General features: G+C 43.1%; 1 protein-coding gene across 5 annotated transcripts in view; it reads left to right on the forward strand.

Annotated features, from left to right (window-relative positions):
* Positions 1–21,869, forward strand: part of OTUD3 (OTU deubiquitinase 3) — a 31,945-nt gene extending 10,076 nt beyond the window's left edge. For 2 of the 5 annotated variants that reach the window (XM_021095471.2, XM_084963130.1), the window contains exons 3-8: positions 1,681–1,793; positions 6,460–6,582; positions 13,113–13,244; positions 13,702–13,798; positions 15,572–15,756; positions 16,754–21,869. In XM_021095471.2, coding sequence (XP_020951130.1) covers positions 1,681–1,793; positions 6,460–6,582; positions 13,113–13,244; positions 13,702–13,798; positions 15,572–15,756; positions 16,754–16,930 — 827 coding nt within the window. In that variant the 3' untranslated portion in view covers positions 16,931–21,869. Of the gene's footprint in view, positions 1–1,680; positions 1,794–6,459; positions 6,583–13,112; positions 13,245–13,701; positions 14,440–14,957; positions 15,757–16,753 lie in introns of those variants that run through there. The other 3 variants (XM_021095472.2, XM_084963131.1, XR_014807177.1) reach the window with 2 other exon arrangements.
* Positions 21,870–22,136: the final 267 nt, after the last annotated feature.

Genomic DNA, 22,136 nt, shown 5'->3' on the forward strand with positions numbered 1-22,136 from the left:
TCTTCAGTGAAGTTCATGTGGTAGATGTAGGGTATGGCGGGACCTTAGATGTCCAGGGAAAGGTGTTTTCATGAACTGTCACCCTGCCTGCCTGGTGGCTGGTCATAGCTTTGTCAGAGTCTGAGTATCATAGAAGTGAGAAGTGGCTCTGGCTGCCGTAGCAGAAATGAAAAGAAGCCCAGAAGTCTGTGCATTCTATTTGTGTGTCACTTGAGGACTACACCTGTTAACATTTATTGCTCTTATAATTATGTTTTTATTTTTTTAATTAAAAAATTTTTTTCTTACTTAATGGATTTTATTACATTTATAGGTGTACAATAATCATCACAATCAAATTTTGCAGAATTTCCATCCCAAACCCTCAGTGCACCTCCCCATCCCCCAACCTGTCTCATTTGGAAACCCTAAGTTTTTCAAAGTCTGAGTCAGTATCTGTTCTGCAGAGAAGTTCATTGTGTCCTTTTTTTAGATTCACCATGGAAGTGATAGCATTTGATGTTGGTGTTTCATTGTGTGACTGACTTCACTTAGCATAATAATTTCTAGGTCCATCCATGTTGCTGTAAATGCCATTATTTCTTTCCTTTTAATGGCTGAGTAATATTCCATCGTGTATATGTACCCCATCTTCTTTATCCACTCCTTTGTCGATGGACATTTAGGTTGTTTCCATCTCTTGGCTATTGCAGATAGTGCTGCAGTGAACATTGGAGAACTTATAGTTATGTTTTGAATCTCTACCTTGTTATATGACAAGATTCTTGAGGGCAGGGACTGTGTCTGTTCCCCACTGCGACAATGGCTGGCAGATGGAAGGCACTCTCGTTTGTTGATTGAATGATTGAATGGCCCACTGTGGATAACAGAGACACCCCTGTCACTTGGGAAATCCCAAGGGCTTAGAGGTTCTATTCCAGGAGCCAGGGGTAAAGGCCAGACCTCTCTCTGGGTAAGGCTAAATTCTTTACTAGACATTTCTTTCCTAAAACACTCACATGTTAGTAATGTCTACTTTCTTGTTGTTTGCCCCTCACTGGTTATAAACTCCTTGAGGGCAAACTGTGACAGGCTGGATAATGGAGTGGCCAGAAGCTGAAGGCTTGGAGCCAGGCTGTCTGGGATGAAACTCAGCTCTGCTGTGGACTGGCTCATGACCTTGGGCACAGTTATAAACTACCCTCCACCTCAGTTTCCTCATCTATAAGGTGGTGTTCCTGATAATACCTTTTTCAGGGGATTGTTTTGAGGATTAAAAGTGATTTATGAGAAGAAATTATAAACTCTGAAGGAATATGAGGAGTAGAGCAGTGCTTGACACATAATAAGCATTCATTAAGGCAAACATCATGATTGTTGTGGTTGTTACGTATCCAGTGTCTTTCATGGAGTTAGGCATTTAGGAAACATTCAGAAAATATTTACTGAAGGAAGGAATGAATGAATCCTTTCTTTATTGGTGTGCTTCTGAGTAGCAGTCTGTATACTGTTCAGCCAGCTTAAATTCCTATACTCTGACAAAGCCAGTGGACTTTTCAGGTGTAGACCTTTGTTTCTCATTATTTGTTTTTCCCCCCCTGTTTCTCATTATTTGGAACTAAATAAATAACAAAGTATGTTTGCATTTGGATTTTTCCATTATAAAGACTTCATTTTTCTTTCTCTCCTCTCTCCATGCAGTGGCCAGTTTGGCAAAACCTGGAACATTTGCTGGCAATGATGCGATTGTAGCCTTTGCAAGAAATCATCAGTTGAACGTGGTGATTCATCAACTTAATGCCCCTTTGTGGCAGGTAGGTCATCTATTCAGGAATTTATGTAAGCTCTTATTTATAAATTAGCTTTGGGGCTGTCCTAAGATGATGGGGCTTGACTTATGATATTGAACAATGCGGGGTAACTTGGACAGTAAGCCTAACCAAAGATGGGAAGCTTGTGGTGGCTTGGAATTAAACCCTGCATTACAATTCAAAAATCTTTAAAATGTCAGAAATATTATTCAGCAGTTAATTGGGTAATTAGGGGCAGAGAACCTAGTGTCGAAATAATTTAGATAATTTTGTAAAAATATCTAAATGAGAAGTTCTTGTTGTGGTGCAGCAGAAATGAATCTGACTAGGTTCGATCCCTGCCCTCGCTCAGTGGGTTAAGGATCTGGCGTTGCCGTAAGCTGCGGTGTAGGTTGCAGACGAGGCTTGGCTCTGGCATTGCCGTGGCTGTGGTGTAGGCCGGCAGCAACAGCTCTGATTAGACCCCTAGCCTGGGAACCTCCATGTGCCTTGGGTGCAGCCCTAAAAAGACAAAAAAAGGACCAAAAAAAAAATCTAAATGGGAATTTAAAGGATTTGCATACCAATTCTAGTTTACCTGTTCCACGTGTATGTTTCTGTTTTTTATTTTAAAAATTTTGTAATTTTTAAAATTTTAAGAATTTTCTTTATTTTTATAACTGTACCTGCAGCATATGGATGTTCCTATGCTAGGGGTTGAATTGGAGCTGCAGCTGCCAGTCTATACCACAGCCATAGCAATGATGGATCTTTATCCCACTGAGCAAGGCTAGGGTTCAAACCTGCATCCTCATGGACACTACGTTGGGTTCTTTTTTTTCAGGGCTGCATATGGGGCATAAGGAAGTTCCCAGGCTAGGGGTTGAATCAGAGCTTCAGTGGCCGGCCTGCACCACAGCTCACGGCAACGTTGGATCCTTAACCCACTGGGCAAGGCTAGGAGTCAAACCCGCATCCTCATTAACCAGGTGAGCCACAGCAGGAACTGCAAGTTTTTGTTTTTCAGGTGAAGGGAAGCAAAGACCAAATCCATTATAATAACTGTTGTTAAAAAATATGTTCTGAACCACAAAATTTATTTCATGGCCTAGGGTGTCAATCTTTATTTCTGTGCTCTGTTCAGCTATACATTGCAGTTCCGATTTTCTTTTTTTCTTTTTTTTTTTTTTTTCTTTACAGCAAATAAGATTTTACAGCAAGTGTTCAGTTTGTGCCATGGGATGGCAAAGCATGCTGGTGACGCTTAATCTCCCTCCCTCACCTTACCCTTGGTGTTCAGATTACCCTTGGTATTCTCAGTTAACCTCATCTCCCAAACAATCCATCCAACCAAACATTCTAGAGCATGGAAAGTCAAAGGTAGGGCGAAAATGTACCCAGACTTGTATCCATTACTTGTCCTGTGCTCGGAGTGCTTTTCACTGTGGCTCTGCTCCTGGAGCCTGGCCTGGTGATTCCTAACAGTCTGTCCCCCGCCCTCATACTGCTCCCCCGTTTCTAACTTTTTTTCAAGTAGAAAGTGAAACATAATGATTATAGGATAATTTGAAAATTTGGAAAAGCTCACAAGGCAAATAAAAATCGCCCAGAGTCACACTGCTCAGAGGTAATTACTGTTAACACTTTAGTGTGCATCCCTGTTGTTCACACATACTCTTAGCTGTAAACACATATATAGAACTGGGAAGGGACATGTCACACATGCAGATACATCTGTGTGTATATATATATACACACACATTTATGTTTCCCATGTATTATATTATTATAAAGGCAGACAGTGGCTTTTTTTCCTCATTGTTTTCTTATGCCACCTGCTTATATATTCTTTTGTAAATTGCATATTTCTAGCCTTTGCTCATTAAAAATAAAGTCACGTTTATAAAGACAAAATATACATATAGCAAAATTCACCCTTCCCTGGTGTATAGTTCTGTGAGTTTGACAAACATAGTCATGTAAATACTACCACTGTCAACATACAGAATATTTCTAATCCCCTAGAAAGTTACCTCCTGCCCCTTTGCAGTCAGTGGTCCCTCCCCCGATCCCCATCTTCTAGTAACCTCTATTCTGATTTGCCTCTTACAGTTTTGCCTTTGCAGAATGCCATATAAACTGAGGTCTGTAGCATTCTATGTCTGGCATAATGTCCTTTTAACAGAATTACACTGCATCAGAATAAGTTGGATACTCTGTGGGTTGGTCCATGGCTACAGCCACAGGATGGAAACAAGGTCTATGTGTGTTGTTCTTTGGGGTAGTTGGTTAGGTGTGCCAACACCAGTGAGAGCTATCATATTTTTACTGAGGCACTTTCTTTCTAAGGGTGCCTTTGAGCCAAGAAGACTGTTTACCTGCTTCCTTGTCCCAGTTTTTTGTCCTTAACCCTTTACTGCTTAGCAGAAATCATCAAAATTATTTGACTATATAGCATAAGGAGCCTGTTCTTGGAGGAGAATGCTCAGTGCCAACTTAGTATCTTTAGCTTTCCTTTTCCTCCATCGATAACTTTTTAAAAGTTTCTTATTTTAAAAAAATTTATTTATTTATTTTGGCTGTGCCTGTGGCATGTAGAAGCTCCCAGGCCAGGGTTGAACCCACACCGTAGCAGTGACCCAAGCTGTGGCAGTGACAGTGCTGGATCCTTAACCCGCTGCACCCACACGAGAACTCCTAAAGTTTCTTAGTTTTCTAGGTAGCTGTGTACAGTAATTCTCTTCAGTGAGAATTTTTTTTTTTCAAATACATTTATTTCTGTAGTGTCCTTTTTCATGGACTGCTAAACATCGAAGGTATGTTTTTTTAAAGGAGTGCATTTTCTGTGTACTAGAACTACCTAGTAGTAGGTCTCCCCCATCTCTCCTGACCCAAATGAAGCATCTTATGAAATTTGAAAATTGAAGCTGAATTGGTTGCTCCTGTCATGGGTAAGAGCTCATGCATTAATAATGAGTAGGTTTATACTTGAAACCTGCAATTTTTTTTTTCTGGTTACAAATGAAATATAAGCTCCTGCAAACAGTATAGATGTATGTAACATAGAAAGTGAAAGGCCTCCGTGATCTTCCTTGCCTAACAGTTTGATGGCTGTTCCTCAGGTTATTTTTTTCCTATTCATAGTGTGTGATGGTGTTATCATTTAAATGTCCAAGCACCTTAGGGATTATGTCATTCAGAGATTCTAGTCAACTAAGGTCCTTTCCCAGTAGCCTTGCAAGGCGGTGAATGGGGTTCTCTCTTTTGTGTGTGTCTAAACCAGACTCTGCTCTGAGACTTAGATATTCTACCTGGAGAAACGTTCAGTGCTTCTGACTTCTCGATCTGGCTGGTTCCTTTTGTTCCGTGGTTATGCTGTTTTTAGACCACAGATGCTGTTTGCTGAAAGGCTTATTACTGCCTAGGCCTTTGAGCAAAAACAAGAAGGAGGTGCTAATACTTTGAGGTTTTAACAAATAGACAGTTCCTGGGCTTTCTAAAGAACAGATTCATCACCACTGCAGCGTTTCTGTGGAAGTGGTGGTCTGGGGAGTACACTCAGGCTCCGCCTTAGGGTGGCTGTATTGCCCGACTCCAGGGAGCACTATTCTTCGTGGTGGTTTTGAAACTGATAAAAGTGTGAGGTTTTGAGTTTGTTGTTAATGTTTTTCAATCTGTGGTTGATGAAAAATGCTGTTTTTGTTTTACAGATGGGGTGGATTTACTGTGAAGTTAGTGAAGCATAAGTGTCAGTGCCCTCATTTTTTTTTTTTTTTTTTTTCAGGACCACATCTGTGGCATATAGAAGTTCCCAGGCTATGGGTTGAATTGGAGCTGTAGCTGTTGGGCTACACTACACCACAGCCACAGCAACGCTCGATCCCTGACCCACTGAGTGAGGCTAGGGATCCAACCCACATCCTCATGGATGTTAGTTGGTTTCGTTTCTGCTGAGCCACGACAATAGAATGGCAGTGCCCTTATTTTTATGGCCTCCTTTCAAGATCTTGCGAGGGGTTTTAGCAATTTTATATATACATATTTTTGTCTTTTCTAGGGCCACATCGTGGCATATGGAGGTCTAATCAGGCTAGGGGTCTAATCAGAGCTGTAGCCGCTGGCCTACGCCACCGCCACAGCAATGCAGAATCCTGGCCGCATCTTGTGACCTACACCACAGCTCACAGCAACGCCACAGCCTTAACCCACTGAGCAAGGCCAGGGATTGAACCCGCAACCTCATGGTTCCTAGTTGGATTCGTTAACCACTGAGCCATGATGGGAACTCCAGCAATTTTGTATTTTTTCTCAAAGGGGGCCCCCAATTTTTTGAACTTCAAGCCCAGCAAATCTACATCTGCCCCTGGGCCTTCCCTCATGGAAGGGATTTAATGCACTTGAGGGGCCGAGAGATATTAACACTGCAGAAACTTAAGCATATTTAACGTCATGGTAAATCTGCCCCTGGTTTTTGAATGTGCATTTCCGTATGTCTTTATTTCCATGTAGTTGCATATTAAGCACACTGAAGCAGACATACATAATTCAGAAATTGCTTAGGACTATCCCATTCATATTCCCAGCCCATTCTGCATAGAGCCTGTTGACTGGGCTTCCTGGGCAGTCGGGTGGTGTTTCTCTTTTGAAACTGACGCTGCAGATCCTCACTGGCATCTCCCTTTGTCTGCAGATCCGTGGCACGGATAAAAGCAACGTGCGGGAGTTGCACATCGCCTATCGGTATGGAGAGCACTATGACAGCGTTCGGAGGATCAATGACAACTCAGAGGCACCCGCACATCTCCAGACTGATGTGAGTTTGGTCTCCAGGTTCTTTTGTATACTTAGCCCTGCAGGAACCAGGTCGAGAGCTCTGTGCCCCTTGGAGGTGAAAATCAGAGATGTTGTTCCAGAAAGTTGCCTTTAAGAATCTGTGGGCCAGAAGTTCCCGTGTGGTTCAGTGGGTTAAGGATTTGGCGTTGCCAGCGCTGTGGCACAGGTAGCAACCGTGGCTTGGGTTCGATCCCTGGCCAATTTCTACATGCCGTGGGAGTGGCCAAAAAAAAAAAGGGAATCTTCGGGCTTATTTATTTATTTTTTAATCTTTGTTAGCTCAGGTGAGAGCAGCAGATACAATTGCTTGTCATTCTTTTGCATTCCCTAATAGCTAATGGTTGTAATTGCAGGAATATGATTTATATAAAAATTTTAAATTAATTAAAAAAAAATTAATCCATGCTTGGTATCTAAAAATTGGAAACTATAGAAAAAATAAAATAAAATATGCAAAGTCAATAACTTTTGATACTGTTTTTGTATTTATATAGCTGTTTCCTGCTTTTTTCTGTTAATGTTATTTCAAAAACTTTTCCTCACATTATTAGACACTTTCTTTGTAATTAAAAAAAGCAAAATGAAAGTCACTCTTTTACCTTTGTTTACCTCCCTGGATGCAACCACTGTATTAGTATATGAAAAAATTACCTAGAGATATTTTACACATCAAGCAGATATGTGAGTATGTGCATGTGTTCAACTTTTGCTGGAATTCATTCTCCGTATCCACAGTTGTGGCATCCTCTACATACTGTTAAGCACTGCGCTTTTCAAATGGAACGTGTCTCGGAGTTTAATTCATAGCAATACATAACAAACTTCCTGAATCTTTTAAAATGGCTGCATAGTATTCTAGTATATGGATGCATTATAACATGTTTGAATAGTCCCTTTGATGGACTTAGAGGTGGCTTTCATTTACTTATTTATTTATTTTTTTTATGGCCACACCTGTGGCATAAGGAAAGTTCCTGGGGCCAAGGATTGAATCCTAGCCACAACTCCCAGCCATGCTGGGTCCTTTAACCATTGCACCAGACTGGGGATTGAACCCGCATCACTGCAGTGACCTGAGCAGCTGCGATCAGATTCTTTTTTTTTTTTTTTGCTTTTTAAAGCCGCACCGGAGGCATATGGTAGTTCCCAGGCTGGGGGTCCAATTGGAGCCACAGCTGTTGGCCTATGCCACAGCCACAGCACCATCAGATCTGAGCCGTGTCTGCAACCTACACAGCAGCTCATGGCAATGCCAGGTTGGATCCCACTGAGCAAGGCCAGGGATTGAACCTGCGTCCTCTGATGAGTGGGTACTCATCAGATTCGTTTCCACTGTGCTATGACGGGAACTCCTGCAGTCAGATACTTAACCCACTGTGCCACAGCAGGAACTCCTAGATGGCTTTCAAACTTTGCTTTTACAAACAGCATACAGTGCTTTCTTATATATATCTCTTTTCACACATGTGTGAGTATATCTGTGTAATAAATTCCTGAAAGGTTCTTACTACGTCAGAGGATGTGTGCATTTATAATTTTTGATAGGTGTTACCAAATTGCTCTCTATAGAAGTCTTCCCAGTTTTACTCCCACTTGCAATATGTGTCTCTTGCCATTCCTTTGCCAACACAGCATGTTATCAGGTTTTAAAATCTTTGTTACTGTTAGGGAGGAAATTGTTCTCTTAACATAATTTTAATTTTTATTTCGAATTATTAGTGAGTTTATGGATCTTTTCCTATGTTTAAAACTTATTTATATTTTTTTGTGTGAACTTACCCATTTTCTTTGTCCATTTTCTGCCTATTTAGTTTTCTTAATGATTTTTAGGAGATTTTAGGGAAATGAGCCACTTTTTAGGATGAGTTGCAATTTTTTTCAGTCCTTTGTCTTTTTATTCTTTGCCGTATTGTTTTGCTGTGAAGGAGTTTAGATTTTTATAGGGTTAAATTGATCATTTTCTCACATGTTTCTGGGTTTGGGGTCATAATTAGCTCTTTTCCACTCTGAATTTAAACAAGAATTCTCCCATAGTTTATTTTAGTACTTCTATCCTTTCATTTTTTAAAAAAGAAAATTAAATCTTATCTCTTTTTGGAGTTTGTTTTCATATAAAGGTGTGAGGATATGGATCCAGCTTTATATTTTTCCATGTGGTACCTAGTTGTACCCAAACCATTTATTAGTTACGTATCTTTTCTCCACTGGTTTTAAAATGCTGCTTTTCTCGTATACCAAATTCCCAGATGTAGTTGGGTCTATTTCTAGATATTGGTTCTTTTCCCCTCGTTTTTCTGTTCATGTGTTATTGTTTTCACTGTTTTAGTTAAGAAAGAGTATATTTTAAAATCAGATATCTTGCTGTAGTGCAACAGGATCGGTGGCATCTCTAGAGTGCTGGGATGCAGGTTTGACCCCTGGCCCGGCACAGTGGGTTAAGGGGCATTGGGTCGCAACTTGGCTCATATCTGATCCCTGGCCTGGAAACTCCGTATGCCTCGGGGTGGCCGAAAGGGGGGTGGGGGGAGAAAAAGGAAAAAAAAAGTCCAATAGAATTTTCCATTCATCATTTCTTTTTTATGATTTCCTGTATTTTCTTGCTTTTTTTGTTTTATATATTAGTGTTAGAATAAGTTTGTCTAGTTAAAAAGAATAGACATATTCTTTTTTTTATTGGGATATCATTAAACTTAGTAGAGTAACAAACAAAATAGACATATTTATGATGTTGAATCTTCCTAGCCAAGAACCTGAGATGCTTATTTGTTTCATTGACTTTTTTGATGATCTCCAAGAGCATTTTCTTCATACAGATCTTTCCCATTTTTTGCTTAGTTTATTCTTGGGTGTTTTTGGTTCCTACTGTAAGGAAGGATCTTTTATTCCCTTTATATTTGTATAAGAGTTGTTTACAAAATGTTGTGTACATACTTAGCTATCCTATAGAATCTCTTTAATTGAGATAAATGCACATAACATAAAAATTAACTATTTTATTTTATTTTTATTTCGTGGCTGTGCCCACTACAACAGAAGTTCCCGGGCCAGAGATTGAATCTGAGCCACAGCTGTGACCCAAGCTGCAGCTGTGGCAGTGTTGGATTCCTTTAACCCATCTGCTGGGCCAGGGATCTTTTTAGGGCTACACCCATGGCATATGGAAGTTCCCAGGCTAGAGGTCAAATCGGAGGTATAGCTGCCAGCCTGCATCCACAGCAAGGCGGGATCTGAGCTGAGTCTGTGACCTATACCACAGCTCATGGCAGTGCTGGATCCTTAACCCACTAAGCAAGGCCAGGGATTGAACCCATGTCCTTATGGTTACTAGTCGGGTTTGTTACCAGTGAGCCACGAGTGGAACTTTTTACAGTTAGATTCTTAAGTCACTGTGCCACAGCAAGAACTCCAGAATCTACCATTTTAAAGTGTACAATTCAGTAGCACTGAATACACCCTCAGAGCTTTGTAACCACTTCCTCCATCCAGTTCCAAAACATTTCACACCCAGAAGAAAACCTGGTGCCCCTTTAAACAGTGCTCCCCATTCCTTCTTCCCCAGCCACCCCCAATCTACTTTCTGTCTTTTATTCTGGACATTTCCTATAAATGGAGTCACACTCTGTGGCTTTTTGTGTCTGGCATTCCTTAACATAATGTTTTCAAGGTTCATCCATGTCACAGCACATAGCAGAACCTCGTTCCTTTTCAAGGTTGAATAATATTCTGTTGTATTGAAACACCACCTTTTGTTTATCCTTTCATCTGTTGACAGGCATTTGAGTTGTTTCAACTTTCTGGCTGTTGTGAATAGTGCTGCTGTAAATATTTGGGTACAGTATTTGTTTGAGTACCTGCTTTCAACCTTTCGGATATACAGTTGACCCAGGAACAACACAGGGGTTGGGGCGCTGACGATGTTTAGTTGAAAATCTGAGTATAACTTAACAGTTGACTCTCCATATCTGAGACTCCTCCATAGCTGTAGTTCTGCATCCTCGATTCAGCTCATCGTGACTTGTGTAAGACCTTAGAATTTACTGCTGAAAAATGTCTGTGTATAAGTGGACGCATGTGGTCCAGATCCATCAACTGTATACTTAAGCGTAAAATGACTAGGTCAGAAGGTAATTCTATCTCGAACTTTTTGAGAAACTGCCGCACTGTTTGCCCCAGCGCACAGCTGCAGCATTTTACCCTCCCGCCAGCAGTGCATTGAGGGATCTGCTTTCCTCACATCCTCATCAGCGCTTGTTATTTTTCTTTCTTTCTTTTCAAAATTATGGCCATCCTGCCAGATGTAAAGTAACATCTTGTGGTTTTGATTTTCATTCCCTAATGATTAGTGATGTTGATTATCTCTTTAAGGTGCTTGTTAGCCATTTGTGTATCTTTGGAGAGATGTCTGTTCAAGTCCTTTGTGCATCTCTTAATTGGGATGCTTGTGATTTAATTTTTTTAATCATTTTTAAAATTAAAGTATAGTTGATTTATAATGTGCCATTTTCTGCTGTACAGCAAAGTGACCCAGTCATACACATAGATAGACATTCCCTTATATTATCTCCCATCATGAGTGATTCTGGATACTAAATTCTTTTTTTTTTTTTTGTCTTTTGTCATTTTATGGCCACACCCACAGCATATGGAGGTTCCCAGGCCAGGGGTCTAATCAGAGCTACAGCTGCTGGCCTCTACCACAGCCACAGCAACGCCAGATCCGAGCCGCATCTTCGACCTGCACCACAGCTTATGGCAACACGGGATCCTTAACCTACTGAGCAAGGCCAGGGATCGAACCCACAACCTCATTGTTCCTTGTCGGATTTGTTTCCACTGTGCTACGACGGGAACCCCCTAAGTTCTTATAAATATATGATTTGCCAGAATTCTTTTTGTTGGGAATATTTTTTTTTTGTTGAGTCTCTCTCTTTTTTTTTGTCTTTTTGTCTTTTTTAGTGCCGCACCTGCGGCATATGGAGGTTCCCAGGCTAGGGGTTGAATCGGAGCTGTAGCTGCCGGTCTATGCCACAGCCATAGCAACCCCGGATCCTCAGCCCACTGAGCAAGGCCAGGGATTGAACCTGTGTTCTCATGGATACTAGTCAGATTCATTTCCACTGAGCCACGATGGGAAACTCCTCTCTTTCTTTTTAAGGTATAGAATTATCATATCTACAAATAGTGATAACTTTTCTTCTTTCGTTTCAATTTTATACCTCTAATTTTGCTTTTGGGAGGGCTAATTGCGTTGCTGGTACCTCTAAGACACTGTTAAGTAATCATGGGGGTAGTGAAAATCCTCCTGTTCCTTACCTTATTGGGAACGAAGCGGCATTCTCTGGGTTTACCGTGGTTATCTAACCACACCCATGCTGTGACACCTTTAGGCATTTCCGGTTATTCACCACTCTCGATGGCACTGCGATGAGCAGTTTTGCATAAATCCTTTCTATACTTTGACATTATTTCCTTTGGATGAGTTTCGAAAACGGTCGATACACATAGCCCAATGGCTAGGGTAAAATGTCAGAAGAGTCGCTTTTTACTAACATTCTGAGGAATACACTGCACATTGCTGGATTCCACTTACACTTCTACATGCATGTGCTAGGAACGCCCTTGCTCATTTCACCTCTCTCTGCATTAATAGCAAGCGGAGGGAGAAAGCGATTGGGATCCACAGAGGGATGGTTTTAGCTTTTCTGAAGTGGGCTTAGGTTGTAAAGGCCTGTGGATACCAAGTGAGCTGCTCTTCCTGCTTTTAGCATTTGGATTTGACAGCTTCCTTTGAGAATGAATATGTTTTAGAAGAGCAAACTATGTCTTTTTTATTGGTTTGGTGTGTTTTGTTCGGCTATGCCCGTGGCGTGTGGAACTTCCCAGGCCAGAGATCAAACCCATGCCACCACTGCCGTGACAACGCCCGATCCTTAATCTGCTGAGCCACAAGAGAACTCTTGACAGGTTCCCTTGAGTGTGGGGTTAGCAGGTGAGGTGAGATGAGTCATGCCCACCTGTGATACTCTGGTTGGGTCGGGACCTTCAGCACACTGAAGCTTGCTAATGATGAGATAGGGCCTAGGGCGCCAGATGACAGTTGTCTGTATGCTTCTTCACGGTGAGCTGTCCTGCTGAAAAGGCTCATTGGGTGCTAGTCTAGGGGATCAATTCTGTTACTCAGCTAGCTCACAGCTCTGGAAACAACCGAGACAGGTGTGTGCTGTCCGAGTCAGCAGTCATTGCCAAAATATAGGTCTCTAGAAACTAGGTGCTCCAGTGCTGTTTTTGCTGAACAGTTTATCCAGTATCTTGGGCCTCTCTTTTTAATACTTCAATTGTGGCCTAGAATCCCAGTGTCAGGATAAAATGTAGCCTAGTGATTGCTCTTCCTTTAAGATTGTTCATGGAATCGTTTCTCGTATATTGGAATGTTTTTGAGGTTAGAATGTCTTCCTGTGTTGAAAGTTCTGACATAGCTCCATTGATCATTACTCTTTTTATGTCCCTTAGTTTCAGATGCTTCATCAGGATGAATCAAATAAAAGAGAGAAGATCAAGACAAAGGGAATTGACTTTGAAGATGACCTGAGAGACGAAGTAGAAGATGCTGTCCAGAAAGTTTGCAATGCAACTGGGTGTTCAGTTAGTATTTGTCATGCGGTAACAGTGGTTTATAAACAAGCGTTGCTCTACCTGCGATTTTTGTGGTGTCACTCTAGCTTGCAAACACCTGATGGGCCAAAATAGGTCCAATGGTATTTGTAATTTGATTAGGTTATGTGATATGACTTAATGAGAGCTGTTTATTCATTTTACTCCTTGCTAGACTTTACCTAATACTGTTCAAAATCCTAAGGAATTTGTGAATTTATTATTTTTCAGACTAGTCCAGTTTTATAAATATTTATTTTATTAAATGGTTATTTCAGGTGACTGATCTTACTGAAAATTAAGATATTTTATAAATGGAAGATCTTAAAATCTTGTCTCGATTTTCATTATTACAAATGCTGTATCAAATTTTTTATCAAATTGTTGAAGGAGAGGTAGGTAGCAAAAGTATATTGAATCTTGAAGTGTTCCTTTGTTTCTTTTATAGGATTTTAATTTGATAGTCCAGAACCTGGAAGCTGAAAATTATAATATTGAATCTGCCATAATTGCTATGCTCCAGATGAACCAGGGGAAAAGAAATAGTAAGTCCATGATTGATATTTATAAGCTTTCAAAGTGATTGCATTGGTGATTTTCCAAATATTTATTTTTAATCAAATGACGGGTATCATTGTAGTCACCCATTCATGCAGCAGTTGTTTATTGAGCACTTTGTACATGTAGCCGTTTTTTGCTTGGTGCTAGCCCTACCGGGGAGAATATAGTCCAGGGTGGGGCTGCGGGGGAGGCGTGCTGGAGACGATAACTAAACTGGATAATGATACATAACGAGGTGGAAGCACAGGGTGCTTGGGGAATGCATGGAAAGGCCCCTAGCCCAGTTTTGAAGGGATGGAAAGTGTCAGGGAAGACTTGACTCTTTTAGAAATAAGGTCTCATTATAATATCAAAGTGATAACTGGATGGAATGGAGAGAAAAGGTGTTTTTCTAATTGAAATATTTAATTACTAGCACCTATTAACTGGTGATAATTCAGAATTTTTTTTTTTTCTTGAGCCAAGTTTAACCCTGTGATTCAGAGGAAGGAAAAAAGATGTTAACATCAAGTTAAAAAGTAAATAAAAGTTTTTTATTTTGTTTTAAATTTAACTATTTTATCTTATTTGTTTTATGTTTTTTGTGCTTTTTAGGGCCGTACGTATGGTATATGGAAGTTCCCAGGCTAGGAATTGGAGCTGCAACTGCCAGCCTATGCCACAGCCATTGCAATACCGGATCTGAGCTGCATCTGCAGCCTACACCATAGCTCATGGCAACTCTGGATCCTTAACCCACTGAGCAAGGCCAGGGATCAAACCTGCGTTCTTATGGATACTAGTCAGGTTCGTTACCGCTGAGCCACAGTGGGAACTGCTCCAGTTATTTATTTTAAGTGATTGCAATTATTGCCAGACATTATGTGCCAGATACTCTTCTTGGCATTATGCTTTTCTGATTGGGTGTTTTATTTGCTGTGCCTCCTTTGAAAGCTGTAGGTATCTTGGTCTTTCTGACTTTGAAATAGCACTGTGCAGTGTCTGTGCTCTCCCGTGTGGTATGTAGTTGACATGTAGCTGAGTGAGACTGACTGAGGAACTACATTTAAATTGTATTTAACTTTCTTTAATTTAATTTAATTTTTATTTTATTTTATTTTTGTCTTTTCTAGGGCCGCACCTGTGGCACATGGAGGTTCCCAGGCTAGGGGTCCCATCAGAACTGTAGCCACCAGCCTACGCCAGAGCCACAGCAACTCGGGATCCAAGCTGCATCTGCGACCCACACCACAGCTCACGGCAATGCCGGATCCTTAACCCACTAAGCAAGGCCAAGGATTGAACCCACAATCTCATGGTTCCTAGTTGGATTCGTTAACCACTGAGCCACAACGGGAACTCCAAACTTTTGTTAATTTTACTTATATAGCCACATGTGGCTTGTAGCTACTGTGTTGGACAGAGCAGCTTTAGAGCCTGTTTCCTTTCTGTTTTTTGGGTACAGATGAAAGATTTCCCCCTAAAAATTCATGTTAAGAAAATGGTTAAATCTAATAAAACAAAGCGCTCACCTGGTGGAAAGGTGATGTTAAGACTGGTTAACAGGTTATTTTAAAATTTTTCTTCTAAATTATACCAATTGTTTTTTCCTTCTGTTCCCCACTGTGTTGACTTGGTATTAGAAATTTGCCTCAAGGAGGCTTGCTCTCCACATGACAGTGATCTAGGGACTCGGGACATTTTGGAGTCATTTAACAGTAGTCGCTTTGTGTAACTATCGAAGGCTTTCAATTTAACAAACTATCTTTCTTTGGAAGATGCAGAGGAGAACCTTGAGTCCAGTGGCCGAGTGCTGAAGCAGTGCGGCCCTTTATGGGAGGAGGGTGGCAGTGGCACCAGAATCTGTGGAAATCAGGGCTTAAATGAAGGCAGGACTGAAAATAATAAGGCACGGGCCAGCCCTAGTGAAGAAAACAAAGCAAATAAAAACCAGCTACCAAAGGTAGGAGAGATGGGGCGGCAAGGGCGAGTGGTGGGCTGCTCTGATTCGGTGGCAGTGGAGGGAACTTGGAGCTCATTTCACTGTGTGGTTTTTCCTTTGATTTAGAAAGGTGGTCGTTGTAGGGAATGGGGGAGGGTGTGGCCGTGTAGCATAAAGCAGAACGAGACCTCACTTGTCCTGTTGGGAGTTCGAGGTGACAACCGGAAGGAAGTGAACCCTGGGCTCCTGCCCTGTTCACTCGGGGAGCCTCCTCTTTCCGCCTGACATTGCTGCGCCTGTGGGGGTGCTTTCCGCGCTAAGCCATGGGACCAAATCCCATTTTTTGTAAATGCCATCGTCTTTAGTAAACACCTTTGTGTAGAAATTTTCGTATTTTGCATTATTTGCTTGGCTCATGTCCCAGCAGAGGAATTAGCAGGTTAAAGGGCATTTGAATCTTTTTAAGGCCTTTTGGTAAATTGTCAAATGCTTCCCAGAAAGGCTGTACCTCTCCGTCCCCGCTTCCACTCCCACAAGCGGTATGTGACACCACTTATGTTACTGAATTTGGAGCTTATTGTGTAGAAATCAAGAAATTAGGAGCTCAAAGTGCAACAGAATGTAAACGCCACAGACTGAGGCTACGTGCAGTAAAGCTTCTGAGGATTTTGGTTGGGATTCCCGGGGGCATTAAATTATTTACCGAAATAATTTCCTGCGGCATGGTTGCGTGTATCTCCTGCTGGACTAGGGCAAATCCTTCTTTAAGTCATTTTGGATTGGTTTAGGAGGAGAATGGAATTGGTTTTGTTGGCTAGCTCAGCAGGGGGGTGTAAATTTAAAAGTAAATTTGAACAGTAATGGAAAATAAATCGTTTTTCGTCCGTTAGGTGGGTTTTGTGTGTTCTTGTCGAGAGGCAGTCTGTGTCCTCTGCCTCTGTGAGCCCCCCGTCCTCCTCCAGCAGGTGCGGCCTGTGTCAGCCGTGCTGGAGCGTCACCCGGCCGCCTTCTCTTACAGGTCACAAACAAGCAGAGGCGAGAACAGCAGCGCCTGGAGAAGAAGAAGCGCCAGGAGGAGAGGCACCGGCACAAAGCCCTGGAGAGCAGGAGCAGCCACAGGGACAACAACAGAAGCGAAGCGGAGCCGGGCGCGCAGGTCACCTTGGTGAAGACCTTCGCTGCTCTCAACATCTGACTCTGGCCGCCTGGGAGCCGGGAGACGCCAAGGCCAGGTGGAGCGCGCGCCGGGCTGTCCGGTCAGGCCGTCCTCTTCCAAAGCGAAACGCAACCCACAGAATCACACTCGGAGTTCCTTTCCTTCAAGCTGCCTCTTTTTCGTTCAGAGTTTTGTCAGTGATGTGTTTTATTTAATGAAAGTGCAGGGAAGCCATTCACGTTCTGTAAGTCAAATATTGAGTTTTAGGGGTGGATGAGTTAGGTCAAGAAAAACCTTTTGCTTGTGTGGTTTTATTTGCCCTGAGAGTCAGAGTTCAGTGACCCTGGGATTTTTCCTTAACACTTGAGCTGAGTTTCGCTGTCACTGTTCCTGAAGACGTTTCAGGAAATTCAAAATGACAGATTTCCTTTGCCTCCTCTTTCACTTTCAAACAGATAATAACATGCAGGATAGTTTATAAATGATCTCCAACTCAGGTACATGTTTAAAGTTAATTTTCTTCTAATCCAAGTTAATCAGAAAATAATTCAGGAAGTGTTTTCCCAAAGTAATAGGACATGGAGGTTGTGGCCTCTGTAGTCAGGGCGGACGTTAAACAACTACGTTTCTCTTCTTCCTGATGCTAATGTTATTTCAGATGGGATGCAGGTGCTGTTGGTTTGTTTGCACTCAAGCCATATGGGCCTGACTGTTAATGAGGCCTGGGCTTTGCTGGGAAATTGATGGTGTTGCTGAGTTCCTGGTACTTGTTTCTTGACAGTGAGAAGATGGTTTAGCACCATTTATGGTGCAGCTCTGGGATTCTGCAAGTATGGCGAGCAGAACCCATATTTGTAAAGGGAGAAATAAAGAGTCCTGAGTTTTTGCTCAGGAAGAGGCTGAAGAGTTCGTTGATTTTGTAAGGGTAGAGTGTCGGAAAGTATATCTAAGGTTTTTCATGTTCAGATTTTAAGTTAGTTTGCTACTATTCTAGCTTTAGAAGGATGCTTTCAGAGAAATAAAAGGTAACTTGACCTCTTGCTCAGGTTTCTTAGTATTGCAGAAATGAAATCCCAGGAGTGTCCTGGTGGTGTGGTGGGTTAAAGGTCTGGTGGTGTCATGGCTGTGGCCCTGGTTATTGCTGGGGTGCAGGTTGGATCCCTGGCCCTGGAGTGTCTGCATGTCACGGAGGTGCCCCCCAAAAAAGAGAGGGAGAGAGATCCCATAAAATGCTGCACTTACTTCTTTTTATTTAAGCCCAGTTTTGGGTTTTGATGTTGGAAAAACTCTAGCAATCCTTCAGAAGTTGTTAGAGATTTAGGTTAGACCAGCAAGGCGGAGAACTACTTTGGCCGAGGCCTTTGAGTGGCTCCACAGTGCTGAAATAGTCAGATTTGGGCGGTGGAGTGATGCCATTACCCAAACCGATGGAAACCATCACTTAGGTGGATGTAAACTTTAAAACTGTAATGTATGAAGTGGCCCATTTTGGACAGACTTTGCCTTTGGGGGACCTGATATTTGGGGAAATAATAGAAATAATATACGCTGAATCAATGGCAAAATTCAAAATTATAAGGGTTCTGAGGCAAAGCGAAAGCTATAAAAAGGCTTTGACATGTAGAGATGTCAGTGGGTGGACTGGCCTTGGATTCACCGGATTGTCTTTATCAGCAGGTGATTCGCTTTCTTTGGTTTTAATGATGTATTTTAATGTTTTGTTTGTTTGACTTTGGCAACGTGTTGTGTTTGGAGCATCGGGAGTCTCTGGGAGGCGCTCCCAGGACGTTCTGGTGCAGTACCTCGTGACACTGTGCAGATTTGGGAATGGCACAGCGTTTTCTCTGTGCATGTTGCAGAGTCCCGAGTCCAAGCCTCTAGAACTCAGTCCAGACACGTGAAAGGGTTCCGTTGCCTTACTGTCTCCAAGGGAGTGAGATCCAGTGCTTTAGGATCTCCTGTTCTCTTGGCTTTCAACCCTGGGCGCATTCCTGCCTGCGGCTGAGCGTTTGTGCGTGAACGCTTTCTTGCCTCTTCTGTACTGTGAGAGACAGATCAAGACTGTGTACCAGAAATTCAGTAAAATTAGGCGTCAGAAATAGCTTAAGGGCGACCCATTGTCAGAAGTGGTAGGATTGCTTTATTCCCTTGGTTAATGCAGGTGCCCTTGGGCCCTCTTGGGTTTTAGAAGTTGCTAAAATGTTATTAAAGAATATCGGGCACATTTCTTTGTAAATCACCTAATTCTGATAATAGGCTTCAGCATTTCTGGGCTAAAAGAACAGTGGTTTTAGAAACTGGTCAAATGGCTTCAGTAGTTTTCCGTTATTACCGTTTCGTAGTTTTCCAGCTCTGTTTGGTCTGTGTTTAGTATTAGGAATGGGTCACACGTATCCAACTTTAGTGCTATCTTCTAGCTACAGGTTTGAATTTAGACTTCACTGCCTCAGTCTTCTCACCAAAGGGCGAGGTGAATGGACTCGTGTGGTACCTCGTTGCCTTGGGGGGTGCTGGGGAACCACTCTGTTGGCAGCCACAGTGGAGGCCTGGGGTGTTTAGTCCTGGGATCCTGTTGGCAGTGGTGGCACCTGCCCCGTTGCTCACGTGCACTCCACAGCAGGAGCGAGTCTTTCTTAATCTCTGTGGCTGTTAGAGGATTGTCACTTGGGGTTGTTGTCTTTGTAGCTTTAGTCACGAGGAGGGAGAGGTGGGGCAGTGGTCCCTAGCTGCTTACTAGTCTTATAAACTGTATATAAAGGTTTCATGGATTTTAAAAGAAGATTTTTTTAAAGGTCAAAATAAATAAACTTTTAGTGGCAACAATTTGTACTAGAGAGGTAGATACATCAAAACAACATAGAACCACAACTTCTAAATTAATATAGTTACCACCAGGAGATATTAAGATGGATAGAGTGTCTATGTGTATTTATTTTTCCGTAATAGGAACATATGCTTTCAGGAGAAAAATCATTGACGAATTGTGGCAGAAAGAAGAATCTTAAATGTTAGTTGAGATTGTCTATAGTTTCTTTCATAAGCTCTGAAAACACTTCCAAACCCATTTTGATTCCAAGGGCTTGTGAAGTGGGATCTCCATCATGGGGCAGCTAGAGCTGGGCTTGGAGCCTCTGTGGGGGTGATGCCCGCCCTGCTTCCTGGGGCGCCTGGACAGTGTGAAATGACAGGGTCCCGGGGTGTGGGGGAGGGCGTGCTGCTCACATGTTAAGTAGGTGGCCAGCAGATGGACTTGGCCTGAACTGTGCTCGCGTGCGTCCCTGTTGTCAGTGTGCATTTTCTCTCTTTCGGAGACACTCTGGACCACTGCGGGTTTGTTTAGTGGGTCCACGTGGAATTGCCGTCACTTTACCTCCGAGAACTGTGTGACTCGAATGGGCGGTCAGTGGAGGGAAACTTGGGTTCCTAGTCAGAGCCGATTGACACGCCCCTGACCAGGAGGGTGACAGTGGCGCTTCAGTGTCGCAGCTCTGGCCCTCTCTGACTCCCCTCTTGGGCAGACGTGTAGCTGCTCACCTTTTACCTCAAAGCTCTGTCTTTCCGTAGCAGCCTTTAGACTCAGATGCAGTTTTTTTGTTTGGACATTTTCACTATTCACTGTTTTATTCATCTCAGCTTTCAGAGCAGGTGTTGCTCAAACTCTGGGGCCTTCCGACGGTTGTTCTGAGGCGACTTGATGGCACTCTTTACAAGGTGTGTTTTTTGACTCTAAAGTAAATCGTATTTTCCCACTGATGTTGTTAGGTTGAAAGTCTCGATGGCATATTTAAATTATACGGGATCTTCTGGTGTCACATACTAGAGGGGAAAATGGGTAAGTGGTTCCAAGTGGCCACACCAGTCACGGGGTGCACACAGGGTCTGAAACCAGAAGGTGCCCAGAGCCAGCCCCAGGGGAGCGGGGCCTCGTGGACTGTCCGTGCCACCCTTCCCTGTGCAAGCCTCAGGCTCTTAACCATTTCCTCTGGGGGACTGCTTTGGAGAGCCCCGCTTTCCTAGTTCGGACTACACGGTAGCTCAGTTAAAATGCTCAGCGTGCTCGCAGAGTTATGTGACAGGGGACTGGAACCAGTGAAGAATGACGTCTGGAAACGCACGAACGCTGCGCGGTGTCTTGGTTTTAAGCCGGGCCTGCCCGTGACCCCAAACTGCTTGTGCTCGCCGTGCTGGTAGCCACCAAAGGTCAAGATCCCGGGCGCAGCCTCCGCAGTCAGCCCCTCCTCCTCCGCCTGTCGACATCCAGCAGGTCACTGTTGCCGGTCCTCGCTGACGGTCTGAGCTCAGTCACAGACCTCGGCCTGTGGTTTGTCCCCTGGCCGGTCCCGCGACCACCAACACTTAAGGAAGACGGGTGAGGGCTCCTCTCTGGTTCATTTTCCGAGGGCAGAAAGGCCCTCGGCCTCCCCGGCTCCCCTTCCAGCATCCTCCACCAGCACTGAGCTCAGTGAGAAAAAGAGCCAGGAGTCGGCCAGCAAACCTCCATGTTTCTCTTGTTGATGTCGCAGTGGGGGTGGGCCTTTGTCCCCTTCTGAAGGGGGCGGGCGGGTCTGTGGAGAACACAGGGGCTTTCGCAGGCTCAGCGCCGTCTCTTGTTCTGATTGCACTGTACCTGTCCTCGCTGCACTCTGGAGATGTTTGAGGCCTCCGTGGGGTCATGAGCCATAGACTTAGCAAGTCTTGCCTTATCTGTGGAGCTCGACGGGGGGAAACGTGACCGTTGTCTGATGTCTGTAGTTCATGTCCTCCAGGTGTTTCTTTCCTCAGATTGCGTTACTCTGAACCATTTTGTTTTTTATTTACCAAAGTACTGTACTTGGCTATTTGCAGTGTTTTCAAAACCAAATGTTTCTTTTTTTTGTGTTTTTAATCTTCAATACTCGGTGCAATAGAAGCTGCAAAGATGTGCCACTTTATCTATGAAATGGAGTTTTGTATACCAATAAATTCTAGTTTGAAGACAGAGCTGCACGTTGTTTTTGTTGCTGTGTGACCACTGTTTGCGTGCGTGAGACAGAGCACGTGGGAAACGTCCTTTCGGGAGACGTGGTGTGGGAGGTATGCGTGTTCTCCCAGTACAGTCTGGGATCTCACGGAGCTGCAGCAGCTGGCCCTAGCTTCCGCCCAGGTGTGTGGGGTGCCGCACACTCCGACAGGGCCGTCCTTGCGATGATGGCTGCTTGGTATCCAAGAACGTCCCTGATAGTTTGCTGTTGTCTCAGCACGGAGC

The sequence above is a fragment of the Sus scrofa genome, chromosome 6 (genome assembly GCF_054392235.1).
Source record: "Sus scrofa isolate SSC_HxYL_T2T_F1_AM1 chromosome 6, Sscrofa_HxYL_maternal_Yorkshire_Landrace_v2.0, whole genome shotgun sequence".
Lineage (NCBI taxonomy): Eukaryota > Metazoa > Chordata > Mammalia > Artiodactyla > Suidae > Sus > Sus scrofa.